Source organism: Pelophylax lessonae (genome assembly GCF_965119305.1).
Source record: "Pelophylax lessonae genome assembly, chromosome: 1".
Taxonomy (NCBI): domain Eukaryota; kingdom Metazoa; phylum Chordata; class Amphibia; order Anura; family Ranidae; genus Pelophylax; species Pelophylax lessonae.
The window spans coordinates 770,495,249-770,517,162 of record NC_138768.1 but is presented as its reverse complement, the minus strand read 5'-3'; the positions used below and the strand labels follow the sequence as shown (position 1 = coordinate 770,517,162).

The following is a 21,914-nucleotide window of genomic DNA, read 5'->3' as shown; positions in this document are numbered from 1 at the left end:
AGAGAGCACTGGAGGAGCTGAAGGGCACGGTGGGGGGGGGGGGGGCTGGAGAGAATAAAGAGGGGATTTGGAAAGCATTGTAGGGGGGTTGGAAGGCGCGGGGGGGGGATCACTGGGGGGGGGGGCGAGCACGGAAAACCAGGAGGGTGGAGAGCACTGGGAGGGACAGCGAGCACTTGGGGGGCGGGCAGGGAAAACCAGGGGGGTGGAGAGCACTTGGGGGGCGGCAGGGAAAACCAGGGGGGTGGAGAGCACTTGGGGGGCGGGCAGGGAAAACCAGGGGGGTGGAGAGCACTTGGGGGGCGGCAGGGAAAACCAGGGGGGTGGAGAGCACTGGGTGGGGGACAGGGAGCACTTAGGGGGCGGGCAAGGAAAACCAGGGGGGTGGAGAGCACTGGGTGGGGGACAGGGAGCACTTAGGGGGCGGGCAAGGACTAGCAAAAGAAGTTGTATAGGAGGGGGATGGGGCAGCTGCATATAGATGAATTGATCTTTCCCTATTCTTCCTGCAGGAGGGAGAGGAGGACAATCAGTTATTCAGCAGCTGCAGAAAGAATAGGGAAAGATGAATCCCTCTATATGCAGCTTCCCCACCCCCCTCCTATCCAGCACACACACTTGAGCAATGGGAACGCACTCACCTTCTTTCCGCCGAGGCTCCGCCCCCTTCTTTCCGCCGAGGCTCCGCCCCTCCCCGCGAGGCTCCGCCCCCTTCTTCCCATCCCGGCTCCGCCCCCCGCTAGCAGCACGGACTGAAGGAGCTGCCACTGCAGCTGCCTTCACCCTGCGATGTGGGATCTCAGAGAACGCCGGCTGACACCCCACATTGGTACCCCACTGTGTGTATGACACTGTCATGTAATGTAGCTGCTTTCAGGGAGAAAGCCCAGCTGTAAAAAAAAGCGGTGATGTCGGGGGTGGGCGGGATCAAGCAGCTGTCAAACACCAGCCAATGATTGGGCTGCTTAAGAAAGGGGCGGAGCCACATAAACGAAGCGGCCGCCCAGACCCCATCCTATTGGCTGGTGTTTGATAGCTGTTCGGTCCCGCCCACCCCCGACATCACCCCTGAGTTTTGACAGCTCGTCTTTCTCCCTGCAAGCATTAACATTACCTAACAGTGTCACACACACACTGAGCGGCTCTGACAAGCCTCACTATCTGCTGGAGCCAACAGCACAGCCGCCTCTCCACCAAGTATCTCGCTACCCTCAGTGGCAGAGATGGAGAAGCCGACCCAACACTAACAGACACAGGGTGATTAGGGTGTGCCCAGGCACACCCGGCACACCCCGTGCGCACGCCTATGCCTGTCATTGTAAAGTTGCTGACTTGGTTTTATGGGAAACTCTGAACTTACTGCTGGTGCAGAGATGGTACATTCTAAAACTGGAAGGGCCGGTAACCTAAAATATGTTTTTTATAGGTTATTTCTGCATTGATTCGTAATGCGGGAATACCTGTGTTTGATAAAGTTTAAAAAAAATTACATTATCTTTATTGCAGGCAAGCATTACGATTGTTCGCATAAGCTAGCTGAAATCTATCTTTATATTAACTAGTTTGAATTTCAGCACTACGAACCAATTTGGCCTAATCGCATCACCCTTTTGAGATGTTGCTTTAAATAGTTCTTGTTATATTAAGAGCACATGCACAATTCAAAGCCTGTTGCTGGCATCCTGGCTGTGTGAAGATCTGCAGAGCACCTTGCCAGGACTTGCTCTGACACGTGCTCACAGCTCCCATGTGACTAATACATACCTCCTAACCTGATGAGATGGGAATGAGGGACACCTATTAGCAAATACTTATTGTAGGCATAGGACACACCCCCTGCCACACCCCTAACGGTGCATTCTACAAAAAAAATAAAATAAAAAGTAAACTCACTTTTTTTTTTTTTTTTTTTTGTTTTGTTTTTTTTTTTCTTTTTAACACTGCTATTCCTTTTTATATTGGTTTTTGAAATCTACAAATGCTGCGATTTAGAAATTGGATGAAAAGTTTATCACTTTGAAACATTTTTTGAAAGATAAAAAATGCATTTTATATACAATTCTAAAGATCATACCAAAATGAGGGACAATTTAAGAAGAAAAAAGGGACTTAGTTCAAAATCGGGGACAGTTGGGAGCTATGCTAATAAGAGGTGCACTGAATGGAAATGTTCAAAAAATGCAGGGTGCATTTGGACGGAAACCAAAAATGACACGCATCAATAACGCACACCATGTTATATTTTTGATGTGTTTTTTTTAGCAACATGACCTATGAAAAACAATCCGTAAGCCTGGTAAAATCGATGCAGAATTGCTGGCGAATCGCGTGCGTTTTTAGCACCATTATCGGCACCTTTTTCTTTTATCGGCAAAATTCTGATAGCACCATTTTTGCCCCAAATGTTTCGGTGGCTGACATTTCGGTGCATCTCTACTAATAGTACCATTGCAACAGTGGATTGACAGCAAGGTGTGGTTTCGTTCTGTACATACAGTATCTCACAAAAGTGAGTACACCCCTCACATTTAGCATTTTATCTTTTCATGTGACAACACTGAAGAAATTACACTTTGCTACAATGTAAAGTAGTGAGTGTACAGCTTGTATAACAGTGTAAATTTGCTGTCCCCTCAAAATAACTAAACACAGCCATTAATGTCTAAACCGCTGGCAACAAAATTGAGTACACCCCCAAGTGAAAATGTCTAAACTGTCAACTGTCAATATTTTGTGTGACCACCATTATTTTCCAGCACTGCCTTAACCCTCTTGGGCATGGAGTTCACTAGAGCTTTACATGTTGCCACTGGAGTCCTCTTCCACTCCTCCTTGACAACATCACAGAGCTGGTGGATGTTGGGAGACCTTGCGCTCCTCCACCTTCTGTTTGTGGATGCCCCACAGGTGCTCAATAGGGTTTAGGTCTGGAGACATGCTTGGCCAGTCCATCACCTTTACCCTCAGCTTCTTTAGCAAGGCAGTGTTCCTCTTGGAAGTGTGTTTAGGGTCATTATGTTGTAATACTGCCCTGCTGCCCATTCTCTAAAAGGAGGGGGATCATGCTCTGCTTCAGTATGTCACAGTACATGTTGCCATTCATGGTTCCCTCAATGAACTGTAGCTCCCCAGTGCCGGCAGCACTCATGCAGCCCCAGACCATAACACTCCCACCACCATGCTTGACTGTAAGCAAGACACACTTGTCTTTATAATCCTCACCTGGTTGCCACCACACACGCTCGACACCATCTGAACCAAATAAGTTTATCTTGGTCTCATCAGACCACAGGACATGGTTCCAGTAATCCATGTCCTTAGTCTGCTTGTCTTCAGCAAACTGTATGTGGGTTTTCTAGTGCATCATCTTTAGAAGAAGCTTCCTTCTGGGAGGACAGTCATGCAGAACAATTTGATGCAGTGTGCGGCGTATGGTCTGAGCACTGACAGGCTGACCCCCCCACCCCTTCAACCTCTGCAGCAATACTGGCAGCACTCATACATCTATTTCCCAAAGATAACCTCTGGATATGACGCTGAGCCCGTGCCCTCAACTTTTTTGGTCGACCTTGGCGCGGCCTGTTCTGAGTGGAACCTGTCCTGTTAAACCGCTGTATGGTCTTGGCCACCATGCTGAAGCTCAGTTTCAGGGTCTTGGCAATCTTCTTATAGCCTAGGCCATCTTTATGTAGAGCAAAAATTCTTCTTTTTCAGATCCTCAGAGCGTTCTTTGCTATGAGGTGCCATGTTGAACTTCCAGTGACCAGTAAGAGAGTGAGAGCGATAACACCAAATTTAACACACCTGAGACCTTGTAACACTAATAAGTCACATGACACCTGGGAGGGAAAATGGCTAATAGGGCCCAATTTGGACATTTTGACTTTGGGGTGTACTCACTTTTGTTGCCTGCGGTTTAAACATCAACGGCTGTGTGTTGAGTTGTTTTGAGGGGACCGCAAATTTACACTGTTATACAAGCTGTACACTCACTGCTTTACATTGTAGCAAAGTGTCATTTCGTCAGTGTTGTCACATGAAAAGCTATAATAAAATATTTACAAAAATGTGAGGGGTGTACGTACTCTTGTGAGAGACTGTAGGTAGAAGGCATGTAGGAGGAGGTAGGTGCCAGGACAGATCCAAGATTGCACTGATTTTGTGGCAGAGAGGGTGGTGTGACCTCTGTGTGATAAGCATATTCATCTTGATGCACTCAACATTTTTCTTTGGGGGTTTGAGTTTATTTTATGGTGAATGGTGTAGTTTAGTTCAGATTTAAGAAAGAACCATAGCCTAAGTGGAAAAGCCATTCCCTTGCCAGCATGTTGCAGGGAAGTCATTCCTATAGATTAAAAATCAGTAAAGCTTATTCTCTCGAGATTGATTTAGAGCGCTTGTTCTAACCCAGCAGGGGAGTGTCTGACATGTGCAAAAATATCACTGCTTCTACACAGAGATTACAGGCCATTCTCTGCAGCTTGCTGGCAGGGGACAGGCTATATACTCAAGTTTTGGTAGCTTTCTAAAGAAAACAAACTGTAAGCCCCCGTTCACACTAAGGCAACCTGGTCGCCGTAGGTCGCCTCCCATAGGGAATCTGCGGACCCGTTCTAATAGGAGCGACACAAGTCGCTCCGACTTAGAAAAAGGGTCCGGAGCTTCTTTGGGGCGACCAGGAGGCGACCGCCATAGACTTCAATGTTATGAAGTCCGTGGTGGCCGCTCCGAGGTCGCGGTGCGAAGTAGCGTCGCTCGTATGTGAACGGGCACTAAGACTTTGCACACCCTCTGTTTTGATGCACCTGGAGTGTATTTAGACAATTTAAACTGAAAGCCTAATTGGGCTTTAAAGACTGCAAGGCTATAATGATGTTTTGTCTTCCAGCTTTTTGTGAAAACCTACAAAGATTTATACTTGCCTATCCTTCCTTGATCAAGTGAACATAAATACTGTTATGTAATTGATACCGAAAACATTGCAAAGATTTTTTTTTTAACTAAATAGTTTAGAAATAGTTTTGCAGAAGTTCAAATGTATTAGCTGTAACCTGATTGGTGATAGTTTGGGGATAATGCTGATATAGATTAGCAGTGCCATCATCGTTTGTTTTTGTTCTAGGCAGAAAAAATAAAGAAGAAGAGAAGCACAGTCTTTGGAACGTTGCATGTTGCACACAGCTCATCCCTGGATGAGGTGGACCATAAAATTCTTGAAGCAAAGTAAGTGTAGGCCATTCCATGGGTGCACACAAATATTTGTGCTAGGTGTTTCTTGCTCTCCCTGTCTCATTACATTAAGGAAGAACTCCAGACTTTTTACCCCAAAACAATAGATGCATTGTGCGTGTAAAATAATCACAACCCCACTGTCAATTTGTATCTTGCCTCCTTTAGCTGTATCCTTTCTGTGTCTGTGATGTCACTCTCCCTCCTGGCTGAATTTCCAGGTTCTCGGACTTCCCGTTTCCTTCCTTTTCCAGTCCTATTACATCTCCCATGATCCTTTGAGCCTCTGTAGCTCCAGGACAGGCTATGGTATCACTTGTACTAGTTCTGGTAGTTGATATGGGTGTTTCTGGGTCGTTATGTGGATGGTGAAAGGTATAAATGTCTTCCCTCCTCCTGTTATTCCTGTCTTGCAGCATGCCAAAGAATAATGGCTGACTGCAAGACTACAGAGAGAGGGCTATGGAAGGTTATTATGAATGTGTTTCCTTCATGTGTAAATCACTTGAAAAGAGAGCTGGGCTCTGGGAGGGGCTCCCTTGTCACACTGGTCGGCATATTTAACTGGGCAGGATTGGACTGATCTATTCAATCCTGCCCAGCAGCAGCACAGCTAGATTTCAGAGTAGGCTGTGCATATATATGAAGGGGGTTTCCTTCTTGAATGATGATGTGATCTGTGAGGCGGGACTTGGAAGATTTGGTCTTGTCCTGTCTGTCTGAGTGGAATTGAATGCCAAGTAGGATGTATTTAATCCCACCCACCATCAGAGCTGTGAAGGAAGTTGCATCATTTGCAGAGTCTGAAAGACTACAAATGGGACTGTTAGACTTTAGCTGCTGCAGGAAGTTGCTGTGGAAGGGACTGAGTCTATATCAGCAAGATGTACAGAGTGTCACACGGTACAAATCCACAACTAAACCCAGAATATCAGGGGATCTACAGGAAACAGAGCAACATGGTACAGAGGTATGCTGGGATTAATCATTTCATTCAGTTCTACTGAAAAAGTTGAAATTCAGCTTTAAAGGGGTTGTAAATGCAGAAGGTTTTTTTTTTTTTAATCTTAATGCATTCTTTGCATTAAGATAAAAAGCCTTCTGTGTGCTGCAGCCCTCCTGATAATTACCTGAGCCCCATATCTAACCAGTGATGTACACAAGTGCCTCAGCGGTCCAGGACTCTCTCTCCTGATTGGCTGAGACACAGCAGTGGTACCATTGGCTCCCGCTGCGGTCAATCAAACTCAGTTAACTAATCAGGAGAGGGGACGGGGCTGAATGGCAGCTGCGTGTCTGAATGGATCCACGGAACTGCAGCTCGTCTTAGGTGCCCCCATACACAGAGCAGGTAAGTATAACATGTTTGTTATTTTAATAAAAAAAAAATAAATACTTTAAAATCACTTTAAAGACAAAGAAATGTTAGTGATCAGTGATGTCCTACACTGAAATCAGATCATTCCCTCTCCAACCACCCTACCCCTTACGAGTGTATCAGGTGACTGTAGCAGCAATTAAATGTATATTCCATTACAGGGGCTTGTTCTTGTACTGTCCTTATTTATAAGCGAAATGTGACTGTTCTAATCAGACTAGACTTCATGTCATAAATTTTATTCCACAGAAAAGCGCTGTCTGAATTAACTACATGCCTACGAGAGCGCCTTTACCGATGGCAGCAGATTGAGAAGATTTGTGCTTTTCAAATAGTCCACAATTCTGGTGTTGCAAACCTAACTTCCACCCTGTACTCCGACCATAGCTGGGTGGTTATGCCCAGAGTCTCAATCCCTCCTTACCCGATTGCCGGAGGAGTGGATGACTTGGATGAAGATACACCTCCAATCATTTCCCAGTTTCATGGTATGTATATCTTTATTTTACAATTTGGAGATCTTTTTGTGAATTGTAGCACACCATGCAAAAAAGAATAGATTCACGCTCATTAGCATTGCAGCGATACCTAAGCATTTGCATGAGTACTTGTGCAATTGCTCTGATACTAAAACAGATACCTTCACATATGTGCGGGGCCAGTTTGCAGCGCAATTTCAAGCCCCATTCAGTGCGACTTCGTTCAGGTGCGAATTGTTAGTGTATAACATTGGAAACTGCACCTGAACCGGGCTGAAAATCAGACTGGACTTTTTTTTTAAAAAATGCACTGCGCCTGGCCCGCACATATGTGGACTGGCTCTATAGAAAATCCTTTTGGGTCACATATGTAAATTGGATGTGGTTTAAAAAAAAAAAAAATTGGTATCAGCGAGTTCTTGAAAAAGTATTTGTACACATACTCTTTAAAAAAACAAAACTGCCATCACGGCATCCCTAACACGCATATTTCTACAGATTTGGACATAGATATTTGGAAAGCCTAGTCTGCTAGCCTGTATTTACCCATTTATAGACAGCAGTAGCCAGTTAAAGGCGAAGTTCACTTTTAGGAACATGTTACACTTCTATTTAGGGTGTAACATGTTCCGAAGCACTAACCCCTTAATCACCCTCATCACCTCCTGGGGCACCCTCCCCCCCCACCCACCAGCCTAACAGCAAGCGGAGGTTCCTCTGACAGCAAGCGGAGGTTCCTCTGACAGCAAGCGGAGGTTCCTCTGACAGCAAGCGGAGGTTCCTCTGACAGCAAGCGGAGGTTCCTCTGACAGCAAGCGGAGGTTCCTCTGACAGCAAGCGGAGGTTCCTCTGACAGCAAGCGGAGGTTCCTCTGACAGCAAGCGGAGGTTCCTCTGACAGCAAGCGGAGGTTCCTCTGACAGCAAGCGGAGGTTCCTCTGACAGCAAGCGGAGGTTCCTCTGACAGCAAGCGGAGGTTCCTCTGACAGCAAGCGGAGGTTCCTCTGACAGCAAGCGGAGGTTCCTCTGACAGCAAGCGGAGGTTCCTCTGACAGCAAGCGGAGGTTCCTCTGACAGCAAGCGGAGGTTCCTCTGACAGCAAGCGGAGGTTCCTCTGACAGCAAGCGGAGGTTCCTCTGACAGCAAGCGGAGGTTCCTCTGACAGCAAGCGGAGGTTCCTCTGACAGCAAGCGGAGGTTCCTCTGACAGCAAGCGGAGGTTCCTCTGACAGCAAGCGGAGGTTCCTCTGACAGCAAGCGGAGGTTCCTCTGACAGCAAGCGGAGGTTCCTCTGACAGCAAGCGGAGGTTCCTCTGACAGCAAGCGGAGGTTCCTCTGACAGCAAGCGGAGGTTCCTCTTGACAGCAAGTTGAGATTGAATTCTGTACACCCAGCCTGCCCACACATGGATCAAAAGTTGTCTAATTCCTGTTGAACCAACCAAATTTTGATTCATGTATGTCCAGCTTTACTTGTGTGAACAGCGGTTTGCAGCCTCCAGTGAGACAAGCAGAAGTGTTTGCTTGGTTCAGACTGCTCAGTTTACATTCAAATCACACACAGACGTCAGAGGTCCTATGTCCAACACCTGTTTTACCAGCCCTGTTCACATCTAGCTATTTTTGTTGCATATAGGGAGTGTCTCTCTTCATTGTAGTTCCTATTCTATCAGGTAGAATATAAGTGAGAGGGCAGAGAAGTCCAGCCCTATTTCCTGTGAAGAGTTATAAATGGTAATGCAAAACCAGGCTCTTACTCCTTTCCACATGCAGCGGTGGGTTTGCAAACACCTAGCTTGTAGATAGCATACATGGGTTCTGCTGGTTAAAACAAAAAATATGAATTTATTTTGGTATTAAAAACCAACTAATAAAACCACGAAAGCACCATCAAATCACCCTCTAGAAATTTGCCACATAATCTTGCTGGTTTGCTGCAAAAAACATGCAGCCTAGGAGGAAGGGATCTTTGCAAGCATATTCAAAAAACACAATATGCATGCTGCTTACCTAATACTATCCTTCATTAAACTAACTGAAAACTGTTCAAAATCCTCACAAGTGTCATCTTTGATCTCACAGAGCGTACTTAGTTCTGTTTTAGGTGCTGCGGAAGACACATTAAGTACAAAGATAGATATATATATATATATATATATATATATATATATATATATATATATATATATATATATATATATATATATATATAGGCTCTACAATTTTATGAAACTTCCCCTTTCCTTGTAAACATGTTTTTTGATTTAACTTGTGAGCAGCGCCACCTATTGTCAACTCAGTCAAACTGCAAAAGACAACCAGCAAAATATCCAAAGCATAATTTAAATAAGCATTGGTAAAAATATATTGAGCATATATTATGTTGATTGTTATATTTTTGAAGTTTTATTTTTCTAATGTAATTTGTTTAAAGACATCTCTCACAAAGCAAAGCATGAGACATGAGAAGTCTCTGATTTATGGGTCACAAAACTATTTCCAGGGCAATGATGTCACACTGTGAGCTGCATAGGTTCAGCTTTAACATTTAGCAGCTAGCATGCTGCTTAGGAATAAGTGATTGCTTTGATCTGGGACAACACATAGGGACTGTGACAGATTTTTTTTACAGATTTCTTTTAAATTAGATATCTCTATTCTTCTTTTCACTGAAATTAAAGTCGTGTTTCTGTTATGTGCTTACAGTTCTTCTCCTGTTTCTAAAGGTTCTATTATAAAGACCCATGGAACGTTGGCACGCAGCAGCAGCATGTGTCGTCCTCGGCGTAGTGTTGTTCCACCTTCCCCCCAGTCTCAGCATGTTCTGCAGTCACCTGATCCAGATATTCTGTCTGTATCAAGCTGTCCTGCTCTGTACCGCACTGAGGAGGAAGAGGATGCCATTTATTTCATAGCAGAAAAGCAGTGGTATGAAAAATTAAGTCACCCTAAAATGCATAAAAGGTAGTTTGTTACATACGTTTTAAGAAGGTTAAAAAAAGACACCGATCCATCCAGTTCAACATACACTATATTACTAATAGTGTTGGGACGCCTGCTTTTACACGCACCTGAACTTTAATGACATCCCAGTCTTAGTCCGTAGGATTTAATATTGAGTTGGCCCACCCTTTGCAGCTATAACAGCTTCAATTCTTCTGGGAAGGCTGTCTACAAGGTTTAGGAGTGTGTCTATTGGAATGTTTGACCATTCTTCCAGAAGCACATTTTTGAGGTCAGGCACTGATGTGGACGAGAAGGCCTGGCTCGCAGTCTCCGCTCTAATTCATCCCAAAGGTGTTTGATCAGGTTGAGGTCAGGACTTTGTGCAGGCCAGTCCAGTTCCTCCACCCCAAACTCGCTCATTCATGTCTTTATGGACCTTGCTTTGTGGACTGGTGTGCAGTCATGTTGGAACAGGAAGGGCCATCACCTAACTGTTCCCACAAAGTTAGGATCAAGAAATTGTCCAAAATGTCTTCGTATGCTGATGCCCTATAAGGTCTCTTCACTGGAGCTAAAGGGCCAAGCCCAACCCCTGAAAAACAACCCCACACCATAATCCCCCCTCCACCAAATGATCTGGACTAGTGCACAAAGCAAGGTCCATACAGACATGGATGAGCGACTTTGGGGTGGAGGAACTTGTAAAAGCAGGCATCCCAATACTTTTGGTAATATAGTGTATGTGTAAGTGATGTTTCTCTAACAATTCTCATATTCTTGTATATTTTGCTTCCTGAAGAAGATATCTAAACGGTTTTTGATGTCAACACTCTCAGCTTGTACCACTTCCTGCAGGAGGAAGTTCACAATTTAACTGCCCTAACTTTAAAGAATCCTTTCCACAATATGAGGTTACACGTCTAATCTAAAATCCTGGCCTTAGTCCTCTTCAGGGATATTAGAATAAAACCGTTTATTACAGTTACCGAGGTCACCTTTGATCTATTTCTACATTGTAAGTAGCTCTTCTCCAGTGTGAATAATTGTAATCTATGTAATTGATCATCAAAGCAGAGGTTCTTCTTCCCCCCTTAATATTTTGTTGCCCCTTACTGAACACTTTCTAAGCTATGCATCATTAGAGCACCATTTTATTTAGGACAGTACTGCTCAACCATTGTCTTTGCTTGAGCTTAACATTGGTTGTCTCATTTATTTTATTCTACAGGAGAACCAAATGGAAATTTTGGTACCGAAAATGCAGGATGCACTTGTGTTCTATTTGATTTTCTCCCTTCCCCTTTCAGTATGGCAACACATGAGAGATGAGAGGCTCCACCCTACAGGAAACACAATCAGTTCACAATCAGTTCACAGCTGGTAAAAGGCCCCACCCTTCCCCTTGTCCCTCACTATTGATTGTGTTTCTCCCACAGCGAAACATTTGTTTTTTTTTTTTTCCCTGACCAGAAGACCTAGAGAGTCAGATGGTACTCTTGTGAGGCAGGTTCAGGAACGCCGATGAGGGCTGCACTCTTACCTGCCCTTTTTGGGCTTCTCGCAGGTCGCCTCTTGTGGCACAGGCAGGTCGGACACAGCTTGGTGGTCCCTCCACTTAGCAGCTCAGGTCTCCTCCTGTCCTCCCCTGCAAACAGTGATGTGAAGGGCCGGCTGCATAACATCAGCAGCTATGAGGGAAAGACTCACTGCGCTCCAAGCCTCGTTCTGAAACCGGGACTTCCCGTCTGAACAGGGAAGAGGCCGGGCACGCATAGCACAACCCGGGAGTGTAAGGCGCGGAGGAGACGCCATACACACAGAGCGGTGGGAAAGTAACAGGCTCTTCATCTACCAAGAGCCAGAAGGCTGCTAAAGCGAACTCCGTCTGGACCCACCTCATGGAGAAGGAGAATGGAAGGACGGCGCAGTTGGCTGCTGGCAACAGCAAATCAGGGCCAGGTAAGTGCCATTTCTGAGGTGAGTTCAGAAAATGGCAGAATGCTTTAGAGGGACAGCAGGAGATGGGAGAGATTGTCTGCTAGCCGCCCCCCCCCCCCCCTTTCAAAGAAAGGTAAGATACCAGAAGGTGTGCATGCTGCTACTACAGTGTGAAGTACACAGCCTTTGCAGCTCCCCAGTCGGGACAGCAACTTGGGAGGGAATGAGTTTGGCCGCTATCCTCCTCCTGTAACCTTGAGGATAGAAAAGCAAGCCCTGTGGCTGTTTTAAAGGGGGGAAAACAACAGTGGTGAGTACTTCCCTTTTGCCTTGGGAGCTTAGCAGCAGTATACCTTATAGCAGCCAGGTGGTTTATTGGGCTTTGAAATAGTACTCCCTCCCTTAGGCCTTGGAACAAATAACCCAGAAGCTTCAGCTAGACCAGTGTCCATAGCTTCCTTTTAACTGAGGAGATGCTGTGGTTATTGCAAAATTAAGTTGCCAGTCTCTCACTTTATACCCTATTATGCATCAATAAGGGTAAATCTAGTGAAGGGTTGACACCTGTTAAGACACAAAGTCTTTTACAGGCTATTAATGCCACTAAACAAGTTAGACATTCCTAAAGGGTTAATCGAAAGGGATGTAAGGTGGTCTGTAGGTACCTGGAGATTCCATGAGTAATACCACAGATTTTTCCCTGGTCAGCAATGCACACCAGATAATCTGAATATATTAGGCCAGCTGCTTTGATTCTGGCACGTATCTCCAAGATGGTTCATTTAGGCTCCGTTCACATGTTTTTCAGGCGTTTGTTTATCGTTTTTCAGGCGTTTTACAGGCGTTTTTGCAAGCGTTTTACAGGCGTTTTTAAGGCTCCGTTCACATGTAGGCGTTGGCGTTTTTCAGACGTTTGTTTATCGTTTTACAGGCGTTTTTGCAAGCGTTTTACAGGCGTTTTTTTGGGGCGTTTTTTAACAGGTGTTTTTGTGTAATGAGGTGACCAATGGAAAAGCAGAGTTTTTTTTTTTTACAACATTTGCAAAGGAACCTCCCAGGGACCTCCTCCTCTGCATTGGACCTCCCAGGGACCTCCTCTTCTGCATGATGTTTTTTTTTCTGGTTCTGGACATGCTACAGAGCTGAAACTTCACAGGTACACTTTTTAGACCCCCCAGACACTAAATCCAAAAATCTTTTTTTATTTTTTTTTTATTTTTTCAATAATTGGCTCTCTATCAAAAACGACAAATTTTAAGAACTTTTTTTTGCCTGATTCATAGTCCCTGTGGCATGATCCAGAACCCTAGGCACTTTTTAGGGGCATTTATTGGGTTTTAGGGCTTCAAAATGGTGTTTTTTGATTCCATATATATATCTACATTACGGTCACCTTGGCATAGCAGAGTCAATTTACCCTAAACTACATTACTGTCACCTTGGCATGGAAGAGTTTGGTCACCCTGGCATAGTAGAGTCAGTTCACTGTAAACTACATTACAGTCACCTTGAGTTCGGTCACCCTGGCATAGCAGTCAGTTCACCTAAACTACATTACGGTCACCCTGGTATGGCAGCAGGCTAAGTCAGCTAAACTTCGTTACGGTCACCCTGGTATGGCAGCAGGCTAAGTCAGCTCAACTTCGTTACGGTCACCCTGGTATGGCAGCAGGCTAAGTCAGCTAAACTTCGTTACGGTCACCCTGGTATGGCAGCAGGCTAAGTCAGCTAAACTTCGTTACGGTCACCCTGGTATGGCAGCAGGCTAAGTCAGCTAAACTTCGTTACGGTCACCCTGGTATGGCAGCAGGCTAAGTCAGTAAAGTTCATTACGGTCACCTTGTCATGGAACAGTTTGGTCACCCTGGCATAGCAGAGTCAGTTCACCTAAACTTCGTTACGGTCACCCTGGTATGGCAGCAGGCTAAGTCAGTAAAGTTCATTACGGTCACCTTGGTATGGCAGGGTCTGGTCACCTAAACTGCCTAAAACAGGAAACTGCTGTTCTCCATGTTTCAGGAAAATGTGCTCACAGCAGAGGCATGCCAAGGGGGTGGAGACCTGGGTGGAGAGCTGGGTGGAGAGTTGTGCTGTTTGAGCTGATCAGGAGCAACAAAACGCTTGTAAAACGCCTGTGAAACGCCAAATATCACTTTACATTGAGGTCTATGGGACAAAACGCCTGTGATCTGCCCAAAAAGAAGCTCAAGTACTTTTTTGAGCGTTGGGCGTTTTCCTTAGGGCGTCAAAACGCTCAGATGTGAACAGGGGTCATTGCAATGAATGGGATTTGTCTTGTTGGGCGTTTTGAGAGCTGATCAGTGAGCAGAAAAACGCTCCAAAAACGCCTACATGTGAACGGAGCCTTAGAGTCTTCTTGCTCTTTAAAGCTTGCCTCCTAAGTTTCTCCACATATGGTAGAGAGGCACAGTAAGGGGGTACCCTTGGGGAAGGTTTTCTTCTTATGGGGTTGCTTGCTATGAGTAACATCTTAACAAGCTCCAACCTATTTTTTCATCCTTACACTGCTGTTAGATCGGTTGGTGTATAACAGTTAAGTGGGACCTCTGGTGGTTTGGGCTACTGCCTACCCCTTGATGAACTAGAAACCTAATGTTTTTCTGAAACCCTGATTGATCTTTTTCTGGGTGCAAACCTCTCTACAAGAGCTACATATGCTAACCTGTATTTAATGTTTGCTTGTTAAGCCCTTCAGGTGTCTGCCTCCAAACTAAGATTGTGTCCACCTCTTCCTGAGGCTGACTTTATTGATCTCCAGGTCTGTGTTCGTTAAGACCTTAACTACTGGGTGGGAGACTTGGACTCACTCCCATCTGTGTTCGGGCTAACTACACCTACTCAAGCAATGGTAGGGAAACCGCTACTACTACTGTGGTGTATGCACGCACCTTAGACTTCCATTATTTGGAACTACCCTGCTGCTCTGGTGGATGAAGTAAACGTCTCTTGAGTCAAAGCTAGGCCTATGTTAGATTTTGCCCTCTGCTGGCAGTTTCTTAGTTGAATTCACTATGACTCTGACTTTATGCCTTGTCTGGCTGCGTATGAAACACACAATGTGGAAGTTTATTTGTGTCTTTCTGGTTGTTTTGCTGCTCATCAGAAATACACAACACTATGTTGTCTGTCTTTTTCTGGGTTCACTGTCCCTTGTTGAGCATCAGAAATGCACAACATTGAAGTTTATTTTGTGTCTTTTCGGTTTATTTTGGCTATAGGACTCTTTTGCCTACTACAAATACACCACATTGAAAGTTGTGGTTGTCTTTGTTAGACCTCATTTTTCTGTATGTTAGAAACGTACAACCTTGAATTTGTTAGTAACATTTCTGTTGGTTACATGGCTGTACCCGGGCTGCTAAATCAGAAACGCACAACATTAAAGGTTGCTACTGACATTGCTGTTAGGTACCTACTCTGTTACTATTCAAAATGCACAACATCCAAATTTGTTAGTAACGTCTGTTGGTCATATGGTTGTACCCAGGCTGCTAAATCAGAAATGCACAAAGGTTGCTAGTGACCTTTCTGTTTTGACTACACAGTTACTAATCAAGTTGCGCAAATTTTACATTTTGTTAGTAACATTTGTTACGTTGGAACACCAGGTTACTATTCAGTAATGCACAACATTAAAGATTGCCAATGACATTTCTGTTATGACTACCCTGGTAACTAATTACGATGCACAACTTTTACATTTTGTTAGGAATGTTTATGTTAAAGAAAAAAAAAAAAATGCTCAGCATTTAACCACTTTAAGACCGGAAGCATTTGCCCCCTTCCTGACCAGGCCTTAGTTTGCGATTCGGCACTGCATTACTTTACCGGACAATTGCATGGTCGTGCGACACTGTACCCAAATTAAAATTGATGTCCTTTTTTTTACCCACAAATAGAGCTTTCTTTTGGTGGTATTTGATCACCTGTGCGATTTTTATTTTTAGCGCTATAAACAAAAAGAGTGAAAATTAAAAAAAAAAAAAAAAAAAAAAAAAAAAAATTTTTCACATTCTGCTATGACATTCTCAAAAAAAAATTTTAAAATCAATTTTTTAACAATGCTACCTATTTTTGGTGAAAAAAATCTCAATAAGCGTATTTTGATTGGTTTGTGCAAAAATTGCACCTACTAACTATGGTAAAGATTTGTCATTTTTTTTTTTTTTTATTTTTTTTTAAATTGTAATGGCGGCGATCTGTGATTTTTTTTTTTTTTTTTTAAGGGACTGTGACATTGCGGCAGATCGGACCCCTGACTAACATTTTTGACACCTTTGGGGGGACCAGTGACATTACTACAGCAATCAGTGCTAAAAATATGCACTGTTATTTTAATGACACTAGCAGGGAAGGGGTTAAAATTGTGGGTGATCAAGGGGTTAAATGCGAGCCTAGGGGAGTGATTTAACTGGGGGGGGGGGGGGCATGGCTTCTGAAATGACCATAGAGACCTGTGTTCCTATATAGGATCACAGGGACTCTTTGATCATTCCAGGGAGAACAACAGTCTGCTGTGTTTACAACAGCTGACCGTTCTCCTCTCTCAGCGGGGAACGATCGCAGGTGTCAGGTGGCAATCTGAGCCGCCTGCCTGCTGCATCGGCCTCCCGGCTGGTGTGCGGGAGGGTGCCGCTGGCCGTATAACTGCGCCGGGCGGTCGAGAACAGGTTAAGTTTTGTTAGCGACTTTTTTAGTTGGTCTTATGATTGTACCCGGTTATCAGATATGCGCAACATTGACGTTGGCAGTGTCTCTGCATTATGACTATACCTTATTGCTAATTAGAAATACACAACATTGACATTTAGTGTCTTTCTGTTTTGACTGTACCTTGTTGACAATCAGAAATGCACAACATGGAAGCTTGTGTCTTTTTGATATATAACTACCTTGTGGCTTATCAGAAATGCACAAACTTGAGCTTTTCTGTTAATTTTGGTTATGACTGTACCTCGTCAGGCATCAGCACAGAGGTTTGTGTCCCTTCTGTCTTTAAATTGGCTATATTGCTGACCTTGCTACACTTCAAAAATACACAACATGGATGTTTTTGTGTCTTTTCTGTTTTTACATTTGGCTGTGCATCTACATTTGGCTGTGCATCTAAATACTCAACAGTGAAGATGATTTGTGTCTTCATATATATATATATATATATATATATATATATATATATATATATATATATATACACACAGTATCTCACAAAAGTGAGTACACCTCTCACATTTTTGTAAATATTTTATTTCCTTTAATAACCCTGTTCATGGAAGTATTATGGCCTAAGGATGCAGTATCAGAACTTATCTGACCCGTATACCCAACTTAATAGGTTACAGTTCTATATGTATCCTTCAGATCACTCTCTTGGCGTAACTGGTTGTAGTAAGCCAATGTCAGTATTCTGCTACTGCTATGGACTTACTCTGAAGTAGGAATCTGCTTAATGTATCCCTCATCGGTACAAAAGGGTACCCAATGGTGTTAAAGTGGATTATGGTTTCAGACATCAGGTAGGACACCTGATCCCTAAGGTATGGTTAAAAACATTCTTTTACCAAGCTCCTTTACGCTCAATTTTATTGCATTTGTGGGCAGGTGTATAGGGAGTTTCTGGTATATAGAGCATTTTCACAACTGACATCCTGACATTCAGCGTTGAGGGAAGTCATAGGTTGGTGTACTTTGGGTACATACTTGTCCAGCTTTCTGAGCCCAGGAAACAACCTTCCCTTGATCTATTTCCCTTAAGTGGGCTTCCCTTTACCCATCGCTATGGGAAAGAGAGAAATAATTTAAAGGGGGCCTGCAAGGGTTGTCTGTCAGGGAGCCTTTTTAAATCATTCTCCTGAACAGAGTAGTGTTTAATCCAGATCCACTTTGTTGATCAAAGTAGTGTCTTTGTTTCACAGAACAAGTCTTGGATTAGTCCTTTTAATGGTCCTAAGAAATGGTACAGACATGGTAGACCACAATTGCTAGATGATTTAGACAGTCAATCTTGCTAACCTACTGATTTCACAGGTTCTCTGATTTCATCCTTAAGTTCCCACTCCACATAGGTCCTGCATCCGAAGCAGAGAAGGTAGAGATTTTGGAGGGGCAAACCTGCTGATCAGCCTCTTGATCCAGGATATCTTCATCACTCACTATGGAGTGGAGGTAAAACGCGCTGCAAGCCTGGCATTTGGTAGGAAGATTTTGCAGGCAGTGGTCCTATCCTAAGGTAGGCCTGTGGTTACTTTATTATCCTCATGTTTTGCCGTCCTGGAAGGGGAAGGGAGAAAACCGACCATTAGACTTACTGGTAATGGTGTTTCTACAAACCTTCCAGGACGGCAGGCCTATTTCCCACCCAGTTAAAAGGGTGAGGAAAGAATGTAAAAGGTGGTGAGTATCCAAGTGAATGTATACCCCTTGTGAATCGGTTGGGAGAATTACTTTATTACAACTGAGGGACAAGGGGAAGGGTGGGTGGGGCCTTTTAACAGCTGTGAACTGATTGTGTTTCCTGTAGGGTGGAGCCTCTCATCTCTCGTTTGTTGCCGTCCTGGAAGGTTTGTAGAAACACTGTTACCTGTAAGTCGAATGATCGTTTTTTTAATTAATATCTATTTAAAGGAATATTTATTATTGGCCTCTATTAGCACCTTTAGCGCAAGAAAAGCTCAAGAAAAATGTATTCCTTTAAATTCTATGTATGTCTTCACACTGGTCCATTTTGCTTCCATTGCGGTGTTAAAAATCCAGTTTGCTGCATTTTTGATCAGGTAAAGAAACCACATTAAAACTTACCCCTTAGTATCCAGTGAGTATAACAAGCATGCTGATCTGCATATACAGACTGATTTTAATGTGGTTTTAGTAACACTTTAATACATACAGTAACTGTTTGGTGTTTGTCATATCTGTCAGGAGCTCAGCTTTAAAGTGGTAGTAAAGGCTGTAATAATAATGGCATATTGTGTTCATATTAGCATATTATGGAAGGGTTACCTTAAAATTACGCCCTCAAGCAGGCGCACTGTCACCACTGACAGGGTTTTTATCTTCACCCAGTCTTCCTTCAGGGTTCTGGGCTCCAGCCGTTTGAATGGCCGAGCTGTGGTAATGTCACTCCTGCGCATATACATGGGAGCCATGATCATGGCACAGCGCTCAAAATGAACAGCATACTCTACCCTTACCCAGCATGCACTGGTGACGTCACTGGCTGCAGAAATAGTGAGTGTCTCCTAACTAGCACATTTAGGAGATATTTACTGTACCTACAGGTAAGATTTATTATAAGCTTACCTGTAGGTACATGTTGCCAAGCAGTGCTTACTACCGCTTTAAGTTCTGACAAATGCAATCCCCCCATTAAATCATAAGCAGTTGCCGGATGATGCTTTTCATGTTTCCAATGCTTCAGGATTTTCAGGCAGTTAAATGTTCAGTTAAATTTTCTATACATCTTCACTGTAGTAATCTTTCAGATTTTATAATAAGTTAAAATTGCTTTGTGATGAGTTGAATAATAGTGTATGTATTGGTTTTCTTTTAGGGAAGATACTGGCTCTGAATGTGATTCTTTAAATTCTTCTATTGGAAGAAAACAGTCTCCCCCTTCAAGCCTGGAGATGCAGCAGGTCAGCGCACCTCTCCGAAAGATCTCAAGAGAGGAAACCTCCTGCGAGGAGTCTTTATCTGCAGACTCTGCTTTAGCAACCGATATTTCTAAGACCTCTACACCTGACGCTGTTGGTTTAACAGAAAGCCAGAGTATGGTTTTTAGCCCAGCTAGTAAAGTATACAACGGTATTCTGGAGAAATCTTGCAGCTTACATCAGATTTCCAGTATTTTACCTGCCTCCAAGCCTCCCCACCCTTCCTTCACTTACTCTCCAAATGAATGCAAGCCAGTTCAAGAGGTGCATGGTATTCCAGTACTGAAAACTACAACGCCAGAGCTTTCACAGAATGGAGAGAAGAAAAAGCAGTCTAAAATTAAAGTCCTTTTGAAGAAAATCTCAAAGTAGGTCACTTGAAGGGAAGGGGAAAAGACTAAAGGGGAGGCATAAGGCGCTATTTTTATCCGTTGAAGAATGTAACTCTATGTTGAGTTTTGAAGAATGGATGGACCGATGGGATGCTCCGAAGTTTGTCTACTATTTTACCGACTGTGAAGGTCAAGCCAGCAATCACTGAGTTTTATTGGAAAGCGGATCTGTTTACAGTCACTTTTTGTCTATTTATTTCTGCTTCTAAAGTTTTTAGTTACTATAATTTTTTTTTTTTTGTTTTCAGAAGCCAATTTGGACTTCCAAGCTTTAAATGGACTAATGAAGCCTGATTTGGGGCTTACCCCCTTTCTCTTGTTTACTGGAGCATCTTCTTATCTTTCCACGGAGCTATGACATTTTACACCATGGACTAAATAACTAATTGCACTACAGTTTTTCCAGACTGGAAAACAAAAAGGCTATTTGAAAGATAAATAGTTTAAGATTTGTAAAATGACAGATAAGAGGGTCGGTTTTCAATTTTAATTCACTTGGGTTTTTAAGTAGATCCTAAGAGTTTCTAAGCAATGTGATTTCCCTCAAAGGAACCCATACATTTTTGTATGGGAAGCTTGTGTAGATTACCTACTTATTGTTACAGATTTGAGTCCTGCTGTAAGAGATATATATAGTGTTTTATTCCCAGGGCTTTCACTGTGATTTCACAGAGCTGCAAGCTGTATGATATATGTAGATATTATAAAATAACAAGAGGACGCGCTCTTGAGTCTATATGCAAGCCAGGCCGGTGGAACGTTGAAGCACTCAATACAGTGCTTTAAGTGCGATTAATTTAGCAGGGGATTGTTTACAGGGAAAGGGTTACTGGATGTGCTGAACTTTCTGCTGTGTTGAAGTTGGAGGCATTTACTGTATCTTGGGCCGCCCCACTGATTCCATTAGCATGCAGGTGTGCAAAAAAAAAAAAAAAGTTTATGGTTGTTTAAAGTGTTACGCCATGCATTTTCATAGCTCATACCATCATGGGTATTGCTAACGTACTGTATGCCATAAACCTCACACTGCCCAAATGACTAATAACTGCAGTGGGTGCCCTTAACTGCTCTAACTCATGTTTGTTTCTCTGCTCAAAGAGACTTGTACATGTTGTAACATAACACAATGCCACTTTTAAACTAATGATACTTTTGCTACTAAAGACCTATACGTCTTACCCCCTTTTGCCAATATTTCGACATTTTCTCTTGTTTTGCCTGTTTATCTTAAATCTTAATCAGTAGATCTGTTACATTTCAAGATGTTAATTTTTTTTTCCAATAAACTAATTTATTCGGTTTTTTGGTAGTTTTTTTTTTTTCTTTGTTCATCCAATGCCCAAGGTCTTGTGTAAACGGGATTGATTTGAGAATAAAAAATGTCTTTCTCCTGGGGTCTTGCATTATACAGATAAGAGCTCCAAGAAAGGCATTGTGATGTTGCCTTCCCAGGATGCAGCTTTGAGGCCAGGGCTATTTTACCAGTGCCTCACTCAATCAGGAAGTGGAAAAACTTTGTTATAAGGTAAAGCAAAAAAACATATGAGTGTAAGTCAATTTTTAATCCAAATGCAGAGCTGCACACTGATGTGATATTTAGTAAAAGGGAGGGGAGGTATGCTTTAAAAAGGGAAAGAAAAAAGCGCACATTAGAGTTGCTTTACCACACCCAAGAGATATCTCACTTATCTATGTAAATGGAGGGTGAAATGGTGGGATGACATGCCTCTATAGCAGTGATGGTGAACCTTGCCACCCCAGATGTTTTGGAACTTTATTTCCCATGATGCTCATGCACTCTGCAGTGCAGTTGAGCATCATGGGAAATATAGTTCCAAAACATCTGGGGTGCCAATGTTTGCCATCACTGGGGTGTTCTCTA

General features: G+C 43.3%; 1 protein-coding gene across 2 annotated transcripts in view; it reads left to right on the top strand.

Moving 5' to 3' along the window:
- Positions 1–21,334, top strand: part of STIM2 (stromal interaction molecule 2) — a 186,867-nt gene extending 165,533 nt beyond the window's left edge. The window contains exons 9-12 of one of the 2 annotated variants that reach the window (XM_082260087.1): positions 5,123–5,223; positions 6,857–7,095; positions 9,810–10,047; positions 19,538–21,334. In XM_082260087.1, coding sequence (XP_082116213.1) covers positions 5,123–5,223; positions 6,857–7,095; positions 9,810–10,047; positions 19,538–20,012 — 1,053 coding nt within the window. In that variant the 3' untranslated portion in view covers positions 20,013–21,334. The remainder of the gene's footprint in view (positions 1–5,122; positions 5,224–6,856; positions 7,096–9,809; positions 10,048–19,537) is intronic. The other variant, XM_082260088.1, reaches the window with a different exon arrangement.
- The last annotated feature ends 580 nt before the right edge of the window (positions 21,335–21,914 follow it).